The following is a 21,991-nucleotide window of genomic DNA, read 5'->3' on the forward strand; positions in this document are numbered from 1 at the left end:
TTCTCCAGCTAAAGTCAGACAAAACTGAAATCATTGTCTGTGGCCCACAGAAACAAAGAAAAAGTGTTATCAGTCAACTTGAGACTCTTTCTCTAAGTCCTAATAATCAGGTTAGAAATCTCGGGGTAATATTGGACTCAGACCTGAACTTTAACAGCCACATTAAATCAATAACATCAGCAGCTTTCTATCATCTAAAAACCATTGCAAGAAACAAAAGAATAGTGTCTAAACCAGAATTAGAAAGACTAATCCATGCATTTGTCTCCTGCAGGTTAGACTACTGCAACGGCCTGCTCACTGAGCTCTAAATGGGCTGTAAGGCAGCTGAAATACATCCAGAATGCTGCTGCTCGAATCCTGACAAGAACCAGGAAATACGACCATATTAGTCCAGTGCTCAGGTCTCTGAGATCAGTTCCTGTTGCTCAGAGAATTGACTTTAAAACAGTTCTGCTCGTGTACAAGTCTCTTCATGGTCTAGCGCCAAAGTATATCTTGTATGTTGAATGAATGTATGACATGTTGAAGCCATATGAATCAGTTAGGACTTTGAGAACCTCAGGAAGGGGTCTCCTGCTGGTGCCCAGAGTCAGGACTAAACAAGCTGAGGCTGCGTTTTAGTTTTATGCTCCTAAAATCTTGAACAGTATTCCAGAGGATGTGAGACAGGCCTCAACTCTGATAATGTTTAAATACAGACTGAAAACAGTTCTATTTAGCTGTGCATATGACAACTGAAAGTATTTTATCTGCACTCTTCACTTTTAATTTAATCAATTAATGATTTTTTTTTATATTTATGGAATGACTTTATTTGCCTTCTTGTGATTTTATGTAGCTGTAAAGCACTTTGAATTGCCTTGTGTACGAATTGTGCTCTACAAATAAACTTGCCTTGCCTATAGAGTCTATCTAAGACAGAGAGACACATTTTAATTGTGGGGATTAACAGAGGTGCAAATTGTACTTAGATGTGCAAACAATAATGAGAACAGCAAGTGATGGTGAAGGTGTTGTTATGAATCTGGCAGGGGATATACATGTTTCTTTGTTTTGCTTTGCTTGCTTTTTTTTTACTTTAAAACCATTTGTTTCATAAAGAAAGCCTTGTAAGACTGGCATGCTCCCTTTGCTGATGCTTTTTGCTTCTGTCTTCTTCATTCTCTTCCCATACACAAACACTCAGACGCAAAAACACAGAGAGAAATTAAAAAAAAACAGTTGACTCATCTCATTCTTTCCCGCCGGCGGCAGATGCAGCTCTCAAATGACTTAACTCGTATCACTAAAATGTGTTGCCTTTTCACTTTAGATTAAGGTGAAACGAATGTTCTGGACGCCCAGGAGCCGCCCAGTGCCTCTTCTGTCAGAAGCATTGTGTCTCCTGCTTTTAACACTTTTGCAGGCTCAACACAACCGCTTGTAAAGGAAAGCAGACTTCAGCTGTACAAGGATAAACAGCACACATTCTCCAGCTTACATACATGGACTCTTACACTATCATAGCTGGATATTGTAAGGTATTTTATTTCATGTATTTTCAGTCGGTTCAGTCATTCAATAGTTGACAAATACTGTTGATTAATAGACACAGTGTATAACCATTTATCACCAGGCGTTCATTGTGATAGATTGTAAAGTGTTATAACTGCGGAAATGAAAACAAATCAATTATTGAAATGTACATGGGCTAATTCAACACAGTGAATACATTCGTATGTTATCATTTTGATACAAGAAAATCAATTTTATAAATTTTCCTGACAATTTACTATATTTGTCTCTTGGAAAGTTTGGATTATAATGGGACTGATGCCCATTATCTTCACCCTACTGGAAAATTATCACGTCTCCACAAAGCAGCATTTGACTCTTGTCTAGAGACAGATTGGGAACCTGATTTTTGGCACAGATGCACATGTGAACTACAGAGCAGGATCCCAGATAGGTCCATTGGACTGAACCTGAGCAGCATATCATGCATGGAACACAAAACACAGAGCCAGATAGGACACGAGCAGAAGGAGGAGAGAATGACCCAGAGATGTAATGTGATTGCTTGTTAAATAGTCTTAGTTTAAAAGCACATTTTTTGGTCAAATGAACCCTATACCACCAAAGGCTGACTGAATAGAAACTGTTTTTTATGTTAAACTTAAGTTAATCTTGTCAAGGATGTAGGGTCACCGATGGCCAATCCCCAGAGCACAGATGTACCTTGAAATGTAGAGCAAAGTTAAGAAGGGTCATAACAGGACAGAAATTAGTCCTGTCAAAACACAGATCAGCTGTAGTGGCACTTATGGGTAATTTCTGACAAAATAACCAATTAAAAAGACAAAAACCAAAGATGAAAAGCAATTCACTGCTTAGAAATCCTTGAACCCACCTCATGGATAATAATGTTACTCAAAGGTCCTTTCAGTTTATTGAGCTCTTCATCCTATAAAAGACCAGGAGCTCAGGCACTTTACAAACACACCTAATTTTAACCACCTGTGTCTGTGATCTTGTTATATTTAATCCGAAATAAAGTTGACTTGGAAAATGAAGGCTCAGGTCTCTGTCCCACCATGATCTGCATCGCTGCAGCACTAATCTCAGTGAGCCAAGGGAAATGCCTTCCTCTGCCCTCCTCATCTGTTTCAAAAAGATTTTTCCATACATGGTTATTTTGTATGAATATTTATTAACTCATGCACTGAGACGTAATGCTGAAGGTAAAAAATGAAAAATCTTCGAAAATGAATTTCCCCTTGGATATAATAAACTCTACAACTCTAAAACCATTTCATGAAATGATGGCAGGTGGCAAATAAGTGAGAGCAATCATCAGCAATGGTAAAAAAATTCTTTCATTAGATTATCAATTATTTGACTTGCTTTACTTACACAAAATTGATTTTAATTCATGAACTAACACCTCTGTAGCAACACTGACATGTCACACAAATAAATTTACAGCTTTGAGTGGTAAAACACATCACTTCAAACGTTGGTATACATTGTTCAGCAAAAGACCTCAAAGGATAATTCAAGAGGGAGACTCCATATCAAATGGATCTGTTGTAGTGAAATTCAAGGAAGTACATTGCTCAAGCATTACTTTGACTGGACAGATTCCAGTCTCTATTGGTATCTGCGTGCACAACATAACCCATAAGAACCCAGACCCATTTTTCCTCAAGGAACTGATAGGGAACCCATAATAGAGCAAATGGATCACATAGCTGACATTTCCACCAAGTACCACCACCAATTGTCAAAGACCTGGAATGTTAGTATGTCACATCGGCCATTTTTGATAAACTTATTTCAGTTTCAGCTGTTTGTTAAAGCCGTGTCACCATGGGTCCATTTCTAAAGCCCAGTTTACTCTTTCAGAGTATCTGCACTACAGACTCACACAGACTTGCATTACATTCAGGAAGATATGATAGGACAGACAGGAGTTGAAAGCAAATATGCTGCCTGGCTCCAATTAAAGATAACATGCAAAAAAACAAATTAGTGGAGAAAGCAGTAAGATTAAATTTTTGTATGAATCATCCTTTCATTTCCTCACACGCATGAGAAGTTTTGATTTCATTTGATGACAATAAAGCCCTAATTCATAAGTTTCCCACTTTCCTTACTCATTATTTATAAGATAAAAACTGCCAAACAGTAACATTTTTAAATTGCAGCAAGAAAAATGACTAATGTATGTAAATAAGTAATGTGATAAACTGTCAGCTGATTTAATCAAATTTACTTTGTATTTGAAGAAGCGTATCTCTGACCATCAAGTGGGCTTTGAATTCATCATTCACATCATTCATTTGATTTATCATTTCCAGCGATTTTAGTCCCACCAGCTCTCGACTCTTCAACCTTTCACCACTTGGTCCCGGTAAAATCTGTGCCTTAAGATAATTCTTGGTCCAATCTTAAATGGAAGGCTGCCCCTTTGCGTGACTGAAGGAGAAATATAGTCACATGACGTCTGATGATTTTCAGTGTAATACTTCGTTAATTCATGCAAACAAGGTCATAAAAAAAACGCAGTGGACAAATTCAACCATATTTCAAGTAGCCTACAGCAAACATTTAGGTGTCATGTTGTTAAAGAGCTTAGTATTCATCTTTAAGCCATTCTGAAACAATAATCTTTATTTGTATTATATCATTATTTGACTCAGTGTCTTCTAGATTTCTTCATTTGACCTGTTTTGCCTGAAAGATGCTGCCTGATAGAAACGTACCCAGCAACATAAAATGCTCATTACTTCAGGCCATATTTTTACTCATTGCATGAATAAACATCACTTGACATGTATTTAAGATTATGTAGTTTGAAGCTGGAAATGTGAAATATTGATTAGGTCTGAAAGCATACTTGCCCAGTAATTTTGCACACAGAGCTGTGCATGCAGGGTAGTCGTTTGATGCAATGTGATGTCTGTAGCAGCCAGGATAAATAAAACATGTTGTACACTCGATAAGTTCTGTCACACTGGAACTAACAACATGGGGCCATATGTTTCATTTACACAAATGAATAATTTCTAAAGTTGTGTTCACTTTACGTTTTTTTAAGCTAACTCAAAATTAAACATGCCAGAGACAAATTGCCCATGCATCAGACCTACTGAGCTCTTACTCTGCAACCACTCTACAAGAGTTTATAACCTTCTAGTAATTTGTTGTACTTTCATCATCATATAGGTCACCAATAAAGAATTCTCAGCCGTTACTTGCATTAGTGTTAGAAAATGCACTACATACACAGAAGCTGCCACACTGGAGCTGTTTAATGAACCAGGGTGCCCGCTCACGGAGCCGTAACGTTGTGTGTCATGTTGTGTAGAGTATTGTGGAGCCTTGCTGTCTTTTGAGGTCCCACTTACCACTGTCAGATGCCTTGGGGCACGGAGGCACACTTATTGAGCTTTCACTGCTTTCAGGAAAACCACGTCACTGAGTGTTGAAAGTCCCAACACACTTAGAGTCCCCATACTGCTACCAGGAGTTCCAACAGAACTCAAAGCTATGCTTGAAAGAAAGTGGAAAAACAAGACTTCTGCTGGCTTCCTCTGATGGGATTTTTGACACTTGTGGGTCCTAAAGAATGTGCTGAAGTGACAACCTGGTCATGACAAAGGCTAAATAATTAAAGAGTAAAAAAACACTCAGAGCTTTAAATATCTCTCTTACACAGTTCTAAACCTCTCAGACTCTTTCAAGTCTAAAAAGTCTGAAAGGTTTAAATATTAAAAGATTATTAGAGTCTACAGTATACAGTCTAAAATATACAATTACAAGATTCTTCATGGAAAACTACAGATGATCTATGAAACACGTAAATGGCAATTAGTTACATTTTGCATGATTTAAAACAGTTAAGACATGATTAAACAAAAAAAAAACAAAACAAGTAATAGTTTAGGAAGGCAATTAAAAGCTTGTTCAATTTCCCCTGTCAGTCCCTCTGAAAACTAGAAAATGCTAAATAAAGTTGTAGGAAAAGACCTCTTCTGTCATTCCAATAAATCCATATAAAGTCACGATGCAGTCGTGCCCTGACTGGCAGTCAACCCAATTAGGACTTGGGCTTATTTCCAACCTATTTTAATGCCAACAAGTCGAATGTTAAAGTTGTTTTGGTGGCAAAACTATTTCTTAATTCCATTAAGTGAACAAAATCTGCTTTCTTTCACGGTCACCAGTGGACTTTTTGCCGCCAGTGCTAATTTTTACAAGGAGTTCAGAAGGCATTAAGATAGTTAGAATGTGCTGATATCTCTTAAAGAGTGTCTCTTGGGCTGTGATTAAATTTGGAGCTATATACTTATACTCACCACAGCAAGAGCAATGACTTGAAGCTCTCTTTATAATTAGTTGTGTCTCGCCCGCTGTGTCATTAGATTAGGTTGGAATCCCAAATTCTCAGTCTTTGCTTTACACACCACACTAATGGGTTAATGGAACCAAAATTAATAATTACAACATTACATTTATATGGTAGACACAGTGTCTCCTTCTCTGAGGTCAAATGCCACACAGACACCGAATTCACACTACACTGCAGAGAAATTGAGATGATATAAAAGCATCTCGCTCCATCTGAGTGCCCTGTGTCTCAATGTTTGAGTTAAGGATGTATCCTTAGCACAACACAGTGAAATTCTGAATTTTTCAAAATATTTTAACACTGAGAAACACTGAACACTGAAATTCTGTGTAAACACTGCCGTTGCAGAATGGAGGATCCTGAGAAGTATTACATTCAGCATTTGAACACACTCATGTGGCCCTCTACTGTGTTTCATTGTTTAACTTGGATGAATTCCTGTATTCTTGTGTGTGCTGGCTTTGATTACTGTGACTGTTTGTTTTTTGAACGATTACTGACTGAATCTAAGTTAAAACAAAAACATATTGACATAATTTTCCCTTCCCCAAAAACACACCGGTTCCCCTCACTTTCTGTAAGCTGTTACTTTTTTGTTTTAAAGATAACAACAGTAATAAAAGTGATCACATCCGGCAACTTATTCAGCTCATCATTTATTCCATCATGGATCTAAGTAAGAAAAGCTAAAATGAGAGGTGTAAGGTCAAAGGTCTTACTGAGCTAAGTAAGACAAGCCAAAGTGATATTTCTAAAGACAGGTTTAGGGAGATAACCTAAGGCCACTCCACCTAAGTGTTAATGACCTTAGACAGACTTTATAATATACTTCAGTCTAGCTGGTGGCTTTAACAGCAGAACAGAGGGGTAAGTGTCTGTACATCACTGTGTGTACTCCATGGGGACAGTCTTTTAAAAAACAAGCCAGTTTTGGGCATCCTTAGAGGGTATATTTTAGGAAGGGCCATACTTCAGTTAGCACTTAAGGCAACTTGATTCTATTGACAACTAATGGATTAGTTGTGCATGAGATGAGGTTTGGTGAGCCAAGGACGTCTAGGCAGCAAAGTTGCTGAACATTTTCAGCAACTTACTCCAAACTTACTCAGCAACTTACTCCAAAAAGACACTTATAACAAGTTAAAGTCATGCAATCATTTTTGTGAGGAACAATAGGCACCTTTTGCCATGAAAACAGTCACACTATAAAAAGCGCAGGTTCTATGAGGGCTGTCATCGTATGTTTTAAGGGTCAGACTGAATAAGCAAAGGGGACTAAAAGTCAGTATTTTTCCCTGTTCTGTAATTCAAATTCAAATTGTCATTCTTCATTATTACTTCCTGCATTGTTGATTTGTTCTTATAATAGTTTTTATGTTTTTCTTTTAAGTGAACACTAATATAGACAGTTTGTTGATCAAATAGCTGTTTTAGTTTAAGGGATAAATTCTGTAATATTCGATAGTAATTACTCTAATCATTGCAAATACTCTATAACTATAATGTAAGAAAGGTTGAACAGAACATACCTTGAACATACCTGCCTCCTTCCTAAGAGCAGGAGAACTGGGGTTAGAAACTCTTTAGTGACCCTAAACTATTGTGTTAGTAGTCTACAAGTCTTCCACAGATATTTGTTTGAAAAAGATGTCTGTTTTCTACCTCAGCCTGTCCAAAAGACCTGCCACATTATGAGCATTTCTTTTGTAATGTTGTACACAAATGTCTGAATCATGGTCCCCAAATTGAATATGCATATTCATAATGTTCAATAAAGGGATGGAAAAAAAGTTTGCAGACTGAATATGTAACCAAACATGCAGCTTTGTTTTTCTAAGCTAACTATTCAGGTGAGGTGGTTAGCGCTGTCACTTCACAGCAAAAGGGTTCCTGGTTAGAATCTCGACTGGGGCCTTTCTGTGTCGAGTTTGCATCTTATCCCCATGCAAGCGTGGCTTCTCTCCTGATACTCCTTCTTCATCCCTCCATCCAAAGAAAAAACGCATTTTAGATTAAATATGTTCCGACAGTATCCTTCCCTCCCTCAAACGTTCCATGTCAGTAATATGTGCTTTAAAAATACACACACCTTTTCTTCTTCCCTCCTTCGAAAGTATCTATACTTTATAGAATACTTACTATATCTTATCCTCTCCTCTAAACTATTCAATAGGTACCCAGTCATTTCAAAATATTTGCACTGTACTTTGTTCCTCTTTTCCTCTAAAATGCTCCGCAGTACTCTGTGAGCCACATTGACCCCTCTAAACATATTCATGCAGCACCTCTTAGTCTAAGTGTTACAAGACTGATATGATAATCAGAAAATCTGAGAGGCAAGTAATTACAACAATCCGTTAACATGACATTTTATCAGCTCTCTGGCTTAGAAAACAGCTCTTCTCACGCACAAAAACTAGTTTTAGAGTGCCAACACAACACAACATTATAGGTTTGAGAATTTGGCCTTATATGAATAAATTAAATTGTATTTAATTCAGTGTGAAATGTAAGGAGACTGTCCTCCTCCCCAAAAGGTGTCCATGTGGTGTTTGCTTATGCAAGCAGAAGAGGTCAATAATTACGCTCAAAGAATATGTGGCCTCTTCTGGTCGCAAGAAACCTCCTGCAGCAGAGTCAGGGCAGGCAGCCATCTGTCTTAACCAGTTGAGATTGAGAGGACCAGAAAGAGGGGTCAAAGAACACCGGAATGGTGTTTGGGAAACATCGATTGGCAAACTTAGCTGATAAATAGTTAAGCCATTCTTGTGATTCAGCCTGTAGCTTTTGAAACTACACTCATCCAAACATCTAGGTCTTACAGCAAAAATGAGCTTGGGTGACACTGGTGATGAATGACACTTTAACCTCTTTGCTCAACTTTAAGTCTCCTCTAAGTTTTTTTTCCTGTCCTTCCTCTCCCTCCTGTTTGTCGTTTAAATGTCCTCTCCAACCTTCAGATGTGATATGTTCTTTATTGGCTTGCCCTTTACATGACTTGCCAGGAACTCTCAGTAGCCCAACATTCTTCTGAATTCATCCCAGGTGTGGACTCTGACCGGAGAGGTGAAATTCTTGCACCATCACTCAAACTGACTGCCTCCTTCCTGTTCTGGTGCTTCTCTCATGCTGCCAGTTGGAGCTGCATCAGAGAAAAACGTCATAGCACCATAGTCCATCTCTTTCACTAGCAGTGCTGAGTGAGGTAAAGCAGGACCAAACAGTGCCACCACTCCCTTTTAGAGACTCCAAACTTATTGCTATGTTTTCAATCGCTGTGTTAAACACTCAACTTTGAGCATGGAGAAATAAATCTTCCCGCCCCTTTACTTCCTGAACTTATCTCATGGCTATGATTACAAGTTAATACTGCTCACTGTCCCGGGAGCTGTTCATCATTTGTGGGACCTGTGAGATCCCTTTTCATCCTGAGCCTGCGCCTTTCCTGTCTTGTAAATGTCAAACAACACTCCACCTTGCGTGCACTGTGGTTCAGCACCTGGTACAGCAGAGAGAAAAACTTTTTTTTTACTCTGTTAATGTGGAGAAAATTCCCTTCTTCAAGGAACTAAATTTTGAAAATATTCTTAAAAATCACTTTCAAAGAATTACAAGCCATGTGTGAGTGTGGCTCTTTAAAGATAGGGTTGAAATGAAGCAAAACTCTGAAAGAAAAATTCTGAAACTGAAAAAATACCAGTTAAGTAAAAATACCAGTTAAAAAAAAAAAAAAAAGAAAGTTTGTTCAGATTATATAATGGCTTTAAAATGAAAGTAATAAATTAAGTTTAGACATATCATTTTTTGGGAGGAATAAAAGAAAGAAAGAAAGAAAGAAAGAAAGAAAGAAAGAAAGAAAGAAAGAAAGAAAGAAAGAAAGAAAGAAAGAAAGAAAGAAAGAAAGAAAGAAAGAAAGAAAGAAAGAAAGAAAGAAAGAAAGAAAGAAAGAAAGAAAGAAAGAAAGAAAGAAAGAAAGAAAGAAAGAAAGAGAGGGCGTCCTCACAAAGACTTCACCGCCTTAACATTTGCTAGTTTTTCTGTTGTTTGGTTCTTTTTTGTTTTTCATTGTTGACATTATTTTTTAATTGGGGTACTATTAGGTTTGAGATGATGCTTCATAGCTGGTTGACTTGAGAAGTATTCAAGCCGTGATGTTTGTGAGCATATTTTATGCATACTGGACAAATTGAATTTAAAATGAGGGGTTACAAAAACAGAGGCGAAAGAGTACGTATTCAGATCATTTTAGTCGTAATCGGCTGAAAAAAAATCAGTACGTTTCAACAGCCAGCTAAACTGAAAAAGGAAAAAAACGGTAATGGCACTTAACATCCAGGCTTTCCATCATTTAATCGAGATTATTATTTTAAATGGACAGGCCGTATGGTTGGCCTAATCACCACCAGGCCCCTGAGCGGTGGACGGAAACTTTTTCATTTGTTGCTGCTGTCTTGTTTTCTTGGTTCATAAAGGCAGTGATGCCCGTAGGCTGTTCTACAAAGAAATCTGGAGCAGGCGAGTTGAGGATTTGGAAAACTGCCTAAATGTGAAATGACAGGACAGAGCTTTTGGCTCATTGTGGGACGTCAGATAACTGGCGCTATGCCCCCAATTAACAGTTAGTCCTTCAAAAAAACAACCTCGGGTGTTTTCAAAGGACGGATCAAAGAATAAATCAGCAACGATACAGTAGATAATCTTATCATAGTATTAATTTAGCCATTTGGAAGTTCCCAAATTATTAATTTATTTTTGTTCTTTGGCAAAAACAAGCACATTTCACATGTTTAATCTAGACTTATTATTGTTGCTTATGGTGATAGTATTTCGTTCATTCATTGTGTCATGGTGTGTATAACTCATGCTGTTCCCTTCAAGACAAATCTTATTGAGAAGTTGAAACCACGCCCGCTGCTTGGTATTGGTACCTTCTGTGACGCCCTGTATTATGTACTGGAGGGTAACAGAGGTGTGAGACTACAAACCTAATCTCGACGCTTTTCCTCCTCCCTCGCCCCTTGTTCCTGTCGCTGTTTAAAACAAACTTTACGCATGGTCCCAAAGCGCGCCGTCCTCTCCTTGTTTGGGTCTACCAGTGGACCCCTGCTTTTGGAGATGTGGAAATCTGATTTTACGACTTCTCTTCCAAGCTAAACTAAATCCAGAGCAAGCACACTGATTAAAATTAGTTTCGATGCCTTGATGAGAGATCCAGTTCACACAGCGGCTCCTATGGCTTACAATCCTTTCCAAGTTCATCGAGCAGACGTCTTTTCCTTGCCAGCCTTACTTCCCAACGCTCAGTCCTCGTTTTTCCCTGCCCTGACTCACCCGGACTTCGGCTCGCTCTCGGACCCCCTGTTGGAGCAGCCTGCTTCTGACGCTGTGCTGTGCGCAACTCTGGAACGCCAAAATCGGCCAATCCACCCGCGATCCTTGAGGAGTCTGCAGCCTGAGGAATGGCTCGATGAGGACCCGAAAGTCACACTGGAATCAAATAATCTATGGACTGAATTTCACAAAATGGGGACTGAGATGGTAATCACAAAATCCGGAAGGCAAGTAATGACAACAATCAAGTTAACATGCCATGCTACTGGCTCTCTAGTTTAGAAAACAGCTCTTGGCACATACAAATGATTTTTTTAGAGTGCCAACACAACAATTATTTGTAATTATTGGTTTGAGGCTATTTTTTTTAAGAGGAACGGCGCTCCTTGATAAATAAAAAAAGAAAAGTCGCTATTATGTTTTATGCCTAAAATGATTGTTTTTCATTATCTGTGTACCATAGGAGGATGTTTCCGCCCTTCAAGGTGCGTGTAGAAGGGCTGGATGAAATGGCAAAATACATCCTGCTGATGGACATTGTCGCAGTCGATGACTGCCGCTACAAGTTTCATAATTCCCGCTGGATGGTGGCTGGAAAAGCTGACCCGGAGATGCCAAAGCGCATGTACATCCACCCAGACAGTCCATCTAAAGGGGAGCAGTGGATGAGCAAGACAGTTGCTTTTCATAAACTCAAACTTACTAATAACATTTCGGATAAACATGGATTTGTAAGTATCACTTATTGAAGACTATACTGTTGGTTTTTGATACTTACAATCAAATATATACTTACAATGCAAACAAAAACTTTCAACTGTGTTGTTGTGGATTTTCCAGACTATTTTGAATTCTATGCATAAATACCAACCCAGATTTCATATAGTGAGAGCTAACGACATAATGAAGCTTCCATACAGCACCTTCCGGACTTATGTTTTTCCGGAGACGGAGTTCATCGCTGTCACTGCCTATCAGAATGAAAAGGTAACCTCGCTCTCCCCACAAGCTTTTAAGATACAGATGTTGTGCTTTTCCACCACTGCGTGCACAGCTGCTGTTTTGCATGAACTGACTTGGTTTTTTTCCGTCTCCTTCTCCATTAAGATTACGCAGCTAAAAATTGACAACAACCCCTTTGCCAAAGGATTCAGAGACACTGGAAATGGGAGACGGGAAAAGAGGTATTTATTTTGCAACTTGGAATCAGTGACATAGCTGCATGACGCTCATATTTAATTCTGTTCCATTTGTGATCCACAGGAGTAAACCCACGAATGTGTCTTTGCTGCAAGAAAACCAAAGCCAAGCAGATAATGACTGTGCTGATTCTGATGACTCATATGAACAACCCAGTATGAGAGAGCCTTTTTGTTCTCCCCTGGAATCGGTTAACAGCCCTCTGATGCCCACATCACCCTGTCAAGGTGGGTTCATTCACAGGCTGCATGTATTTTAGGAGGCTTTATTACGCTGTGTGCAAAAACGCAAATAGTTGTGTAGGAATATTGATATAGTGTAACACATTCCAGCTACAGTCACAAGCTCGGATATGCAGTATCATTTATTTGAGCTTTTAATATCACTAAACTTTAACATCACAATAATCATGATTTCCAGCATGTTTTTAGGGTTTGGTGATAATTCTTACAGCATATTTCAAGTTTTCATATTCAAATATATATATATATATATATAAAATATGGCATTATGAGTGGTGGATTACGTTGACTTGGATTGTATTAACTATTTGAATCTTTTTAGATTTAAAAGGTTAACAAATCAGGTCATTTTCACAGGACATTTCAACTTGTCATAGTAGGAAATGTGTAGGTGTTACTAATAACGTTAATGATGGCTGAGCTCAGTTTGAGTATAAAGTAATCCTGCATGGTGTGACTGTAAGCCGGCCTGCTTAAGGCCAGCACCCTCACAGCAAAGCTGTGAAATGAAATTCCACCTTCATTATTTACACCTGTGTCTTACTAATGTTGCAATATGTCCAGAGTTCAGAAGACTGAAACCATTCTGTGGCAAAGATGTGGTATCTTGCTTTCATTTATCAACTATATTGTCTAGGTCACACAGACACAGATAACTCAAGAAGTTTGAACAAAGTTCTCCCTCTCATAACTTTGTTACCAATATGTCTTTTTAATAATGTCCCCCACACAGATGAGAACAATGTTGGAAGTGATTCAGATATTGATCTACAAGATGATGGCACTGCTGAAGCAAGCTGTTCCAGGACTGCACGAACATTGACTATGAGTCTAACAAGTGAGGAGATATTGCCAAACAAGTCTGATCCTAGCAAGAGGAACAACAATGAGCTTGGAGCAAAAGAGAGAACAATATGTGGGACATCTTGTGACAGATACTCTATGGATTTGGGCTCTTCAGAAAATCAAAGGACTAAAATACAAGTTGGGGTCCAGCCTATGATGCTGCAATCGTGGAACTCGGCATCCCTTAGCGACACTCACAGGCAGACTTTGGATTCCTCAGGTGTGTACATCCAACCGTTTTCTGGGCTAGGGGCTCCTTTGTTGTTTCATCCAGGATGGCTTTCAAATAATCAAGAGGCTTTTTCCACCATGGATATTGGACCTGGATCTTCCTCATTACATGGAGAAAGGGACTTAAGAAACAGAAGCATATCTTCTCAAAGCACTGCATCTTCATCTCCATTCAAGTTTCACCTGTCACAGCCCATGCTAACATCTCAGGTAAGCTTTTATTTGAGGGAACACGGAACAACAGTTACAAGATGCTCTATGGGAAAGGAAATAATGTATGAGAAAAATCAACCACAAGAAAAGCTTCTTTTCTTTTTTTGGGGGGGTCTTCTCTAAGGTAAATTACTTAATAATTTGAATCATTCAATTGCTACCTAAATTTCCGCTAAAAGCGAAAATTTGATTTTTAATTTAGTAAATAACAGTTTTAAATGGATAACATTTACTTTGATGTAAGCCTATACATGTGTGTGTGTGTGTGTGTGTGTGTGTGTGTGTAGGCATACATCAAACTGTTTAAGTTCTTCACTGTTTCTGGGTCAGTGTAAGTGTAGAGCATGTGTATTAAATCTTCCTAATACATAAGAGATTAGGTCAATTACTCTCACATGTGCTAAAACCTTGAATCTCTTCTGTAAAACATGTTTATATTAAATCAATTCACAGAACATGCATGGTGCTGCAAAGCTTCAATAACAACTTTCTTTTTTTAAACAGAGAGTTTCACTGTCATCTTTTGGAGGGATGCTGTCGTATCCATACCGCTACATGGTAACACCAGGTGCTATTGCTCCAGCTCCCCCCACCTGCTCTGCCACCCAGTCGCTCAATAGAAACCATCGGCACAACAACTCTCGGCCTTGGTTGCCATTCAGCCCATATCAGACCCCCGCATCTTTCATGTCTTGCCAAAATCCAGCAGCAGCCAGATTATCTGGTCGGCCACATTCACAAACTGAGCTGTCCAGATCTGGAAGCAGTTATTCAAGTCTTGTTTCTGGTATTCACAGCCACAAAGCAAAGGCCAAGCAGAAGACTGGTTCACCCTTAGTTAAGGGTTTCACTGATGAACTGCCATACATTCATATTCCTGTTAGAAGACCTGACAAGTCCCATCCTTCTCTGTAGACTCTCTTCATTGTGTGGTGGATAGTGAGTTGTGGAGGAAAGTTTATCAAATGTTAGCACATATAAAGCACATAACATGAATATTTTGTGAAAACCTATTTGTGCTTCTTATTAACTTGTCATGTAGTAATTATAAATATGCGTAATAAACATTTATTTAATGATTTGCAAGTCAGGATCACCATACATTTACATTACTACTGGCTATCATGTCAGTGTGATGTACATACTAATGCCATTGTGAAAAAAACGACTGTTTAATAATTTTTTAAACATTTGGTTAAACAAATGTAAAAAAAACCTTTAACTTTGAATCAGATTTAATTTTAACTATAACTATTAGTATAAAACTCGCCAATGAGGAATGAGGTGAATGTTGAACACTTGTGCACAGTTTTACATTTGAACCACAGTTACTTTTTTTTTCTTAAGAAAAGTATCTTCAATAAATGTCATTTGCTTTTGTCTGTTTTTTTTCACCATTCAAATAAAGATGTGTTTTGCATTTTCCGTACTTGTGTTATACTCACGAGCATTTACAAGCCTCGAGTATTTTAAACCAATAAGATCAATGCAAAGGGTATGCATTTGTGTCCTCAGAATTTAAATGGATTTGAGAGGTGGATTCTGTTCTCCAATACGGATCAGAGTGTGTCTGGATGTTAGGCCTGATCCCTTAAGTAAGTTTAACTAAATTAATCTGTCTGTTTCATTTGTGGACTTCCGTAAGCTTTTTGGGTAAGGTCACCGTGGCTGCACTTCCTGACCTGTACTTAACTTACTTTGAGGGAATCAACAGTCAAGTACATTTTAACCTCCTAAGACTCAGCTTCCTCATATGAGGATGCGAGATCTCATTCCATTGAGTCTGGTTCCCATATGAGGACACATTTTCATATTTAAAAAACTACTCTTTCAAATCCAGTATTTAGGTTTATGTTTACCAGATTCTGCTCATCTTCATTGACCAGGAGAAACATAAAAACACACAGAACTTATGTCTGAAGAGGTTAGGGCAAAAAAGCTTATTCATTCATTGAAGCTAATTGTCTCAGTTCTGAAAAAAAATAGTTTTGGCTGCAATCTTAAACCATTTTCACTCAAGACAATGTCTGGAGAAATAAATCTGAACATTGTGCATATTTATCCTCCAACACATTAACTTAACACCAGGCGACTGTGTCAGACAACAGACTGTATATGAGGTTATAGCTATTGTGATTTAAAGAATTGTTTGAAAAAGAAAAATTACTGTGGCACGGCCCAAAATGTATAGCGAGTCCAGATTTGGATCGCTGTACATTTTGCATGTAGTACCTGCAGTTTGAATTGGGGAGCTGGTGGGAGTAAAGTCTGCACATTTTCCACTCCAATTGATTTTAACATTTGAATTTGTGTGTTTTTCACTGCTGATGTCCCTGTTCAGTAACAAACAATGACAATGGGCCATTTACAAATATTTCCTCTGAAGACAGGTCCTCGAACAAGTTCATGTCAGTTCATTTAAAAATAAAAAAAGAAAGATATATTCTAAAAACTTTTTCAAAGGGGTGTGCTTTTTTTTTTAGATTAATCACAAACTAAAAATAATTACTCTGTGAGGGTCAAATCTAATCTTTCTGAAAAAGATGTCCAAAAAGGATTTAAAAAGTATGCAAAACTCCATAATGTACTTTCACCCATGTAGCCCACAGTAAGTTTAATGTTTGTTCTGGTACATAATCTCGATCACTGAGTAAAAAAAGTCACAGGAACAGAAGCAAACTGTTGCTGGAGCAGCTCCTTGTTAGAGACGAACTGTGTGCAGAGCTGATGTGTAAAAGATGCTCTTCGCTCCTATGGGAAGCAGGAATGAACAAATCTGCCCCTCATTTCATTGGCGTGACAGCAGCTTACTTCTTGCTAGGGCAATTTTCACTACATCTCTGCTTACAACAGTGTAGCTTGATTCTTGAAATATTAACTTTTCAAATATTGTGATTTGTTTTTTTTAAGTGTGCGATAAGTCGACATGGATCTGGTAAAACGTGTAATTGCAAACTAAAGTGCGCATACACACATACATGGTGAGCTGCAACATTGAAACCACTAACCTAACATTGCCTTCGTCTTCTTCTGACCCAGAGACATGAACTATACAAGACCTCAGGAGGTGACCTGAGGTATCGGGCAACAAGACTCCAGATCCTTTAAATCCTGTAAATTAAAAGCCAGGGGCTCCAAGGATTGGATTTATTTCCACAGTGCAGGTGTGACAGGGTCAGCTCGGACACAAGCCAGCCTTTACCTCCCCATGTGCGTCAATTAACTTGTGTGTTGTTGATATCAATAAACCGTACCAGCACACAGTGCTACGCCACTGTGCCGTTAGTTCCTTCAGTTCAGTTCAATAATACTTTAGTAATCCCTGAAGGGAACATGTAGTTCTGTTGTTTAAAGTCATGCTATTGCTATAGATGGACAACAAAATTAAATAAAAATCAATCAGCCGACAAACATTTAGAAAGTTGAAGTGTAGCAAACCTGTGGGTGAAATCCTCAGAGATCAACATGAATGGATTGAGGTGGTCCTTCTGTTGCCTGGCAACAGCTTATCAGTACACACACATGATCAGCAGGTAACACAGGTGAACTAACTCAGTCAACAACATGGACAGAAATCGAAATGCCAGGTAGCCAGGTACTAGAGTTGTTCAGCCGTGTCTAAGTGAAAAAAGCAATTACATTACCTACCTGATAATCCTGCTATGTCCTCATAAGGGCTCCGCGCTCATCTGTTTTATCCTCCAGTGATCTCACACCTCCCATGACAATCAAGAGCATGAAAAAGCATAAACATCCTCCTCATTTTTTATTTTGTTCCTGTTCTTCATCCTGGATATCTCCTTTTCAACTTATCTGGATTTACAGCCTTATTCCAGGCATTACTTGGGCTTTAAAAAGCTCAGTCAGCTGCTCTAACATGCAAACAACTTTCCAAATTCCATGTCCATAACAAATGTTTAAAATAGGGATAGCTCATCAGAAAATCTTAAGAAAATGCAAAAAAAATTTGATTTGTCCGAGGCAACTGCAGCACGCTGCCACTAATGTGGCTCCAGTCTACGGATATAGCGTATAGGGAAGTATTTTAAAGTTAAAGGTAACATTATAAATATTTTTGTCAATGCATTGTGGGAACACTCCACAACATCTAACACACACAGTTAGATCCTCAATTGCTTAGATCCTCACGCATGCCCATTTTTCCCCTCCTCCAAGATATTATCCTCAAGAACAGGCTGTTTACTTGCTTCCTACTACATCCCATTCTTTGGCAGATACCCATCTAATTAGATAATGAATGTTAATCACTTCAAGATTAAGTGGTTTGAGTGTGGACACTGATGGTGTATAAATACATGTTTGTAAACTGTTGATTGACCTGCTGATTTTCAAAGTACTCACCGAGAGGAGCAGAAGATTTAAAACACACCCAAATATTAATATTCTCACAAGATATTGAATCGTAGAAAGGGATAGACTGGTCCTCACTTATAGAATGTGAGGGAATACTGCCTGTTTTATCTGTGTTTCCGATATTAATGCCAGGTAAACTAATGATTCCTGGATTGTAAGTGACAGTACAAACCCTGATTTATGACATTTAAAGAAATTACAAACTGAATAGCTTACAAGACAGAGCATTGAATTCCTGCTGTCTGTCTTTGTAAACCAAGTAAAGAAAAAAGGGGAAAAGAGGTCAATTACAAAGTTTTACGGTCAATAAAAGATTCCTCTCCTGTTCTTGAGGAGTTGGTGTTAGAAGGGTCCTGAGCAGTAAGAGGTTAAAGGAGAGCTCCTCTTTACACCATGTTATTATAATTCACTCTAATGTCCGAAAACACTTATCGTACACATGACACTTTACAGAGTACTGATTTGAAGACCATCCATCCATTTTCTATGCCACCTTAAAACAGTTCAGGGCCACAGGGAGGATGGAGCTTGTCCTAGTTACCATGGGGCAAGAGGCGGGGTACACCCGGAAAAGCTACTATATCACAAAGGGCCAACACAGACAAACATCCATACACACTCTCTGCTGTAGTCAATAATCAGTTAACCTTACATGCACGGTCTTGGTCTGTGGCAAGAAGCAGGAGTGCCCGGAGAGAACCAAAAGACGGGGAAAACATGCAATTCCGCACTGAAAGGCCCCACTGAAGATTTAAATCAGAACCTTCTTACTGTGAGGGAACAGAGCTAACCACAACATCTGTATCATGCAGATGTTGCTCTTAAAATAATAATTATTTTCATGACATATTGTCAAACTGCACTGTACATCAAAGGTAACATGTTTTCTAGATGCTGGAAGAATACCCAGTAAATCAGTGCTTCAAACTCTCTCAGACAGACAGGTGCTCAAATAAAAGTGATAGCTTATATAAATGAGATAGCCTCTGTGTCACAGTTTTATGTTTTGATAAAATTGTTTCAGGTCTTTTTTCATGTTTTCAGGTTTCTGGTCATGTTTTTCCCCCTGTCACTTAGTCTCACTCATGTCACCTGTTTCATTGTCCTCAGCTGCACTCACTCACTAATCACCCTCCTCAGTATTTAGTTTCCTGGTTCACTCATGTTCATTGTGGAATCCTCACTACCCTTCATGCCACAGTTAAGGCTTGTTCTTGGCTCATGGGCTCGGTTCCGCAGTCATATTATTTATCCATAGTCTTGTTTTTAACGTTTGGTATTTTTGAATCCTCTCTGTTTTTTGCCTTGCTCCCTGTTTTTGTGTTTTTTGGAATAAACCTTTTTGAATTTTGAAAGAACTGCATCTGGGTCCTACCTTTCCCCACTGTTCCCTGACACTCTGTAGGCAGACAGGATGAGCAATTCTCAATAGGGATATAATTTCAAAGTCTACAGAAGCAATACAATGTAACTGACCTGCGAGTTGAAGGGAAGAAACTAAGTTAAATGCCTAAATTATGTTATGCTGGGGACAACAGAAATGTGACATTTATTACATATAACTGAGAAGATGCAAAACAAATATGGGAAATTAAAAGCTTAAGCACTGAACAAAATGTCAGGATTTAAGTGCCTATCATGTCTGTTTTTGGAGCAGATGAGGCTCAGCTGTGGCTCAGGAAGAGAGTTGTCATCCATCAATCAGAGGCTTTGTGGTACTCAGGCCCTATGTTGAACCTCACACTGCCCCAGATGTGCAGTAAGAAAAGGGCTGAAATTAAAAGGAGGAAAGTAATTATGTAGAGATGTGTGTGAATGATTGTGTCAAATGTCAGTTTACTCTGACGTTTATTTCATAACAGACAGAATGAACCCAAGATGCTTCATGCTTGGTCACATCCATTTGTTTATAACAACCATTTTTTGCCTTTCTGTGCTGTTAAAGCTTTAGTTGGACACCACTGATCTCTTATCCCTCAGACAGCACAACATTTTGAACAGTTATTCATTAAAAACTGATATAACCACAGTGATTACAGTAGAAAACCTTTGTCAAGCACTACAGCTCAGGGTTACATCATTACATAAGAGTTAAGACCGTTCAGTATTTCAGATCCTTTTTGGAAGAAATGGACTCTGTGTGTTCAGAACCAATCTGCAACAAGTCCAAAAGCCCCGTTCTGTGATGGTACGGGGTTGTATGTGTGTGGTCTTGGCAAAGCTCATTTCCACTTCTGTGATGGAAGCCTTAATACAGAAAATTACATTGAGATTTTACAGCTACATGTGCTGCTTTCAAGATAAATTCTTTATTCAGGGCCATCCACGTAATTTTTTAACAAGACCATTTAAAACCACATGCTGCCCACATTATAAAAGCATGGCTGCAGAAGAAGTGAGTACAGACACTGAGCTGACCTGCCTGCAGTTCTGACCTGTCCTAGTTAGAGAATGTGTCCATTTTTTTTTAAGTATTAAATGTAACCCTGTGCTGTTGTACACCTTAGGACATGTGTGCAGGACTAGTGGGACCAAATGATAACTGAAACGTTTAATATCTTGGAATCCTCAATGTCAAAATTACTTAAAAATTGTGAGAAAGAACTGCAAAATCACAAATTAGTAAAAGCTTTACTGTTACAACTTTTTTGGAATGTGTTGCAGGGCTGACATGCAAAAACTAACCTCCAGTAATAACTGAAAAGAAGTTGGAAAATAAAAACACAAAGTATCTGAGGTTTATGCTGCCTGCAATTAAATAAAAGTCAAAGTGAATGTAAGAATCACAGTGAATCACAGCCTCCTTGTAATAATTATAATGCAATCTAAAACCAAGGACAGAAGAGATACTACTCAAAACACAAAAAAAACCCTCCACGCTTGTCCTTAAGTGCTGCATTCAGTGATCGCAAACTAAGATCTCTGAGGCCATCTAGTGGACTACACCTGTAATAACACCAACTTTAATATGGTAATATTGCGGATCTACCCTTTATTTGAAGCGAAATTGTGAATGAAATTCAACGTTTTCTGTTTGAATGTATAATGTAAGGAGCTCATGGTCAACCATATGACAATTCGTCAGCTTGTGCAATTTGTATAGCAGCTGAGCAGGTACAGACTCAAAAGAATCTGAGTTCATGTGAGGTTACTGTCTAAAATATATTTTATGCATTAATTCTATCAAACCATGGAAAAGAAAAAAAAATATATATATATATATGCTGTCAAACTCCTTTCCTTTAAATGTAGATCTGTGTTTCCAAGTAGCTAAATGTGTTCACATTTAGTTTCAATCATAACCGGACGATATAGTTTAAAAAAAAAAAGTTAATTGTTTCACTCAAAACACGCGTGAAGCACACCTACACCTAGCACGTGTTCTCAAGTTTGCGCTGCTTTACCAGCTCCACGCGCCCTCCACAACCATCTAAAACCCAGAGTGGAACCCGCCCATAATTTTTTAAGGAATTTGATTGGTTCTTTGTGGCTGAAACCCTCGTAGATCCAGTTGAAGTAGAAAATAATCATTGTGAACGATGTAATAATATTGCAATGGAAGCGTTTTACTATTTTTTAAGGGAATAGAAAAAGATGTAACACAAACAGGAAAGAGACACCAGAGAAAGTCATTATTAACATATATTGCAAAATACCC

General features: G+C 38.4%; 1 protein-coding gene across 1 annotated transcript; it reads left to right on the plus strand.

Moving 5' to 3' along the window:
* Nucleotides 1–10,922: 10,922 nt before the first annotated feature.
* Nucleotides 10,923–15,279, plus strand: LOC140279696 (T-box transcription factor TBX2b-like). Its single transcript, XM_072374857.1, has 7 exons — nt 10,923–11,454; nt 11,691–11,958; nt 12,068–12,214; nt 12,335–12,411; nt 12,491–12,654; nt 13,403–13,956; nt 14,464–15,279. The coding sequence occupies exons 1-7, from the start codon at nt 11,099–11,101 to the stop codon at nt 14,872–14,874; spliced, it is 1,977 nt and encodes a 658-aa protein (XP_072230958.1). The 5' UTR covers nt 10,923–11,098; the 3' UTR covers nt 14,875–15,279.
* The last annotated feature ends 6,712 nt before the right edge of the window (nt 15,280–21,991 follow it).

The sequence above is a fragment of the Leuresthes tenuis genome, unplaced genomic scaffold (genome assembly GCF_036924035.1).
Source record: "Leuresthes tenuis unplaced genomic scaffold, fLeuTen1.0.hap1 SCAF_21, whole genome shotgun sequence".
Classification (NCBI taxonomy): domain Eukaryota; kingdom Metazoa; phylum Chordata; class Actinopteri; order Atheriniformes; family Atherinopsidae; genus Leuresthes; species Leuresthes tenuis.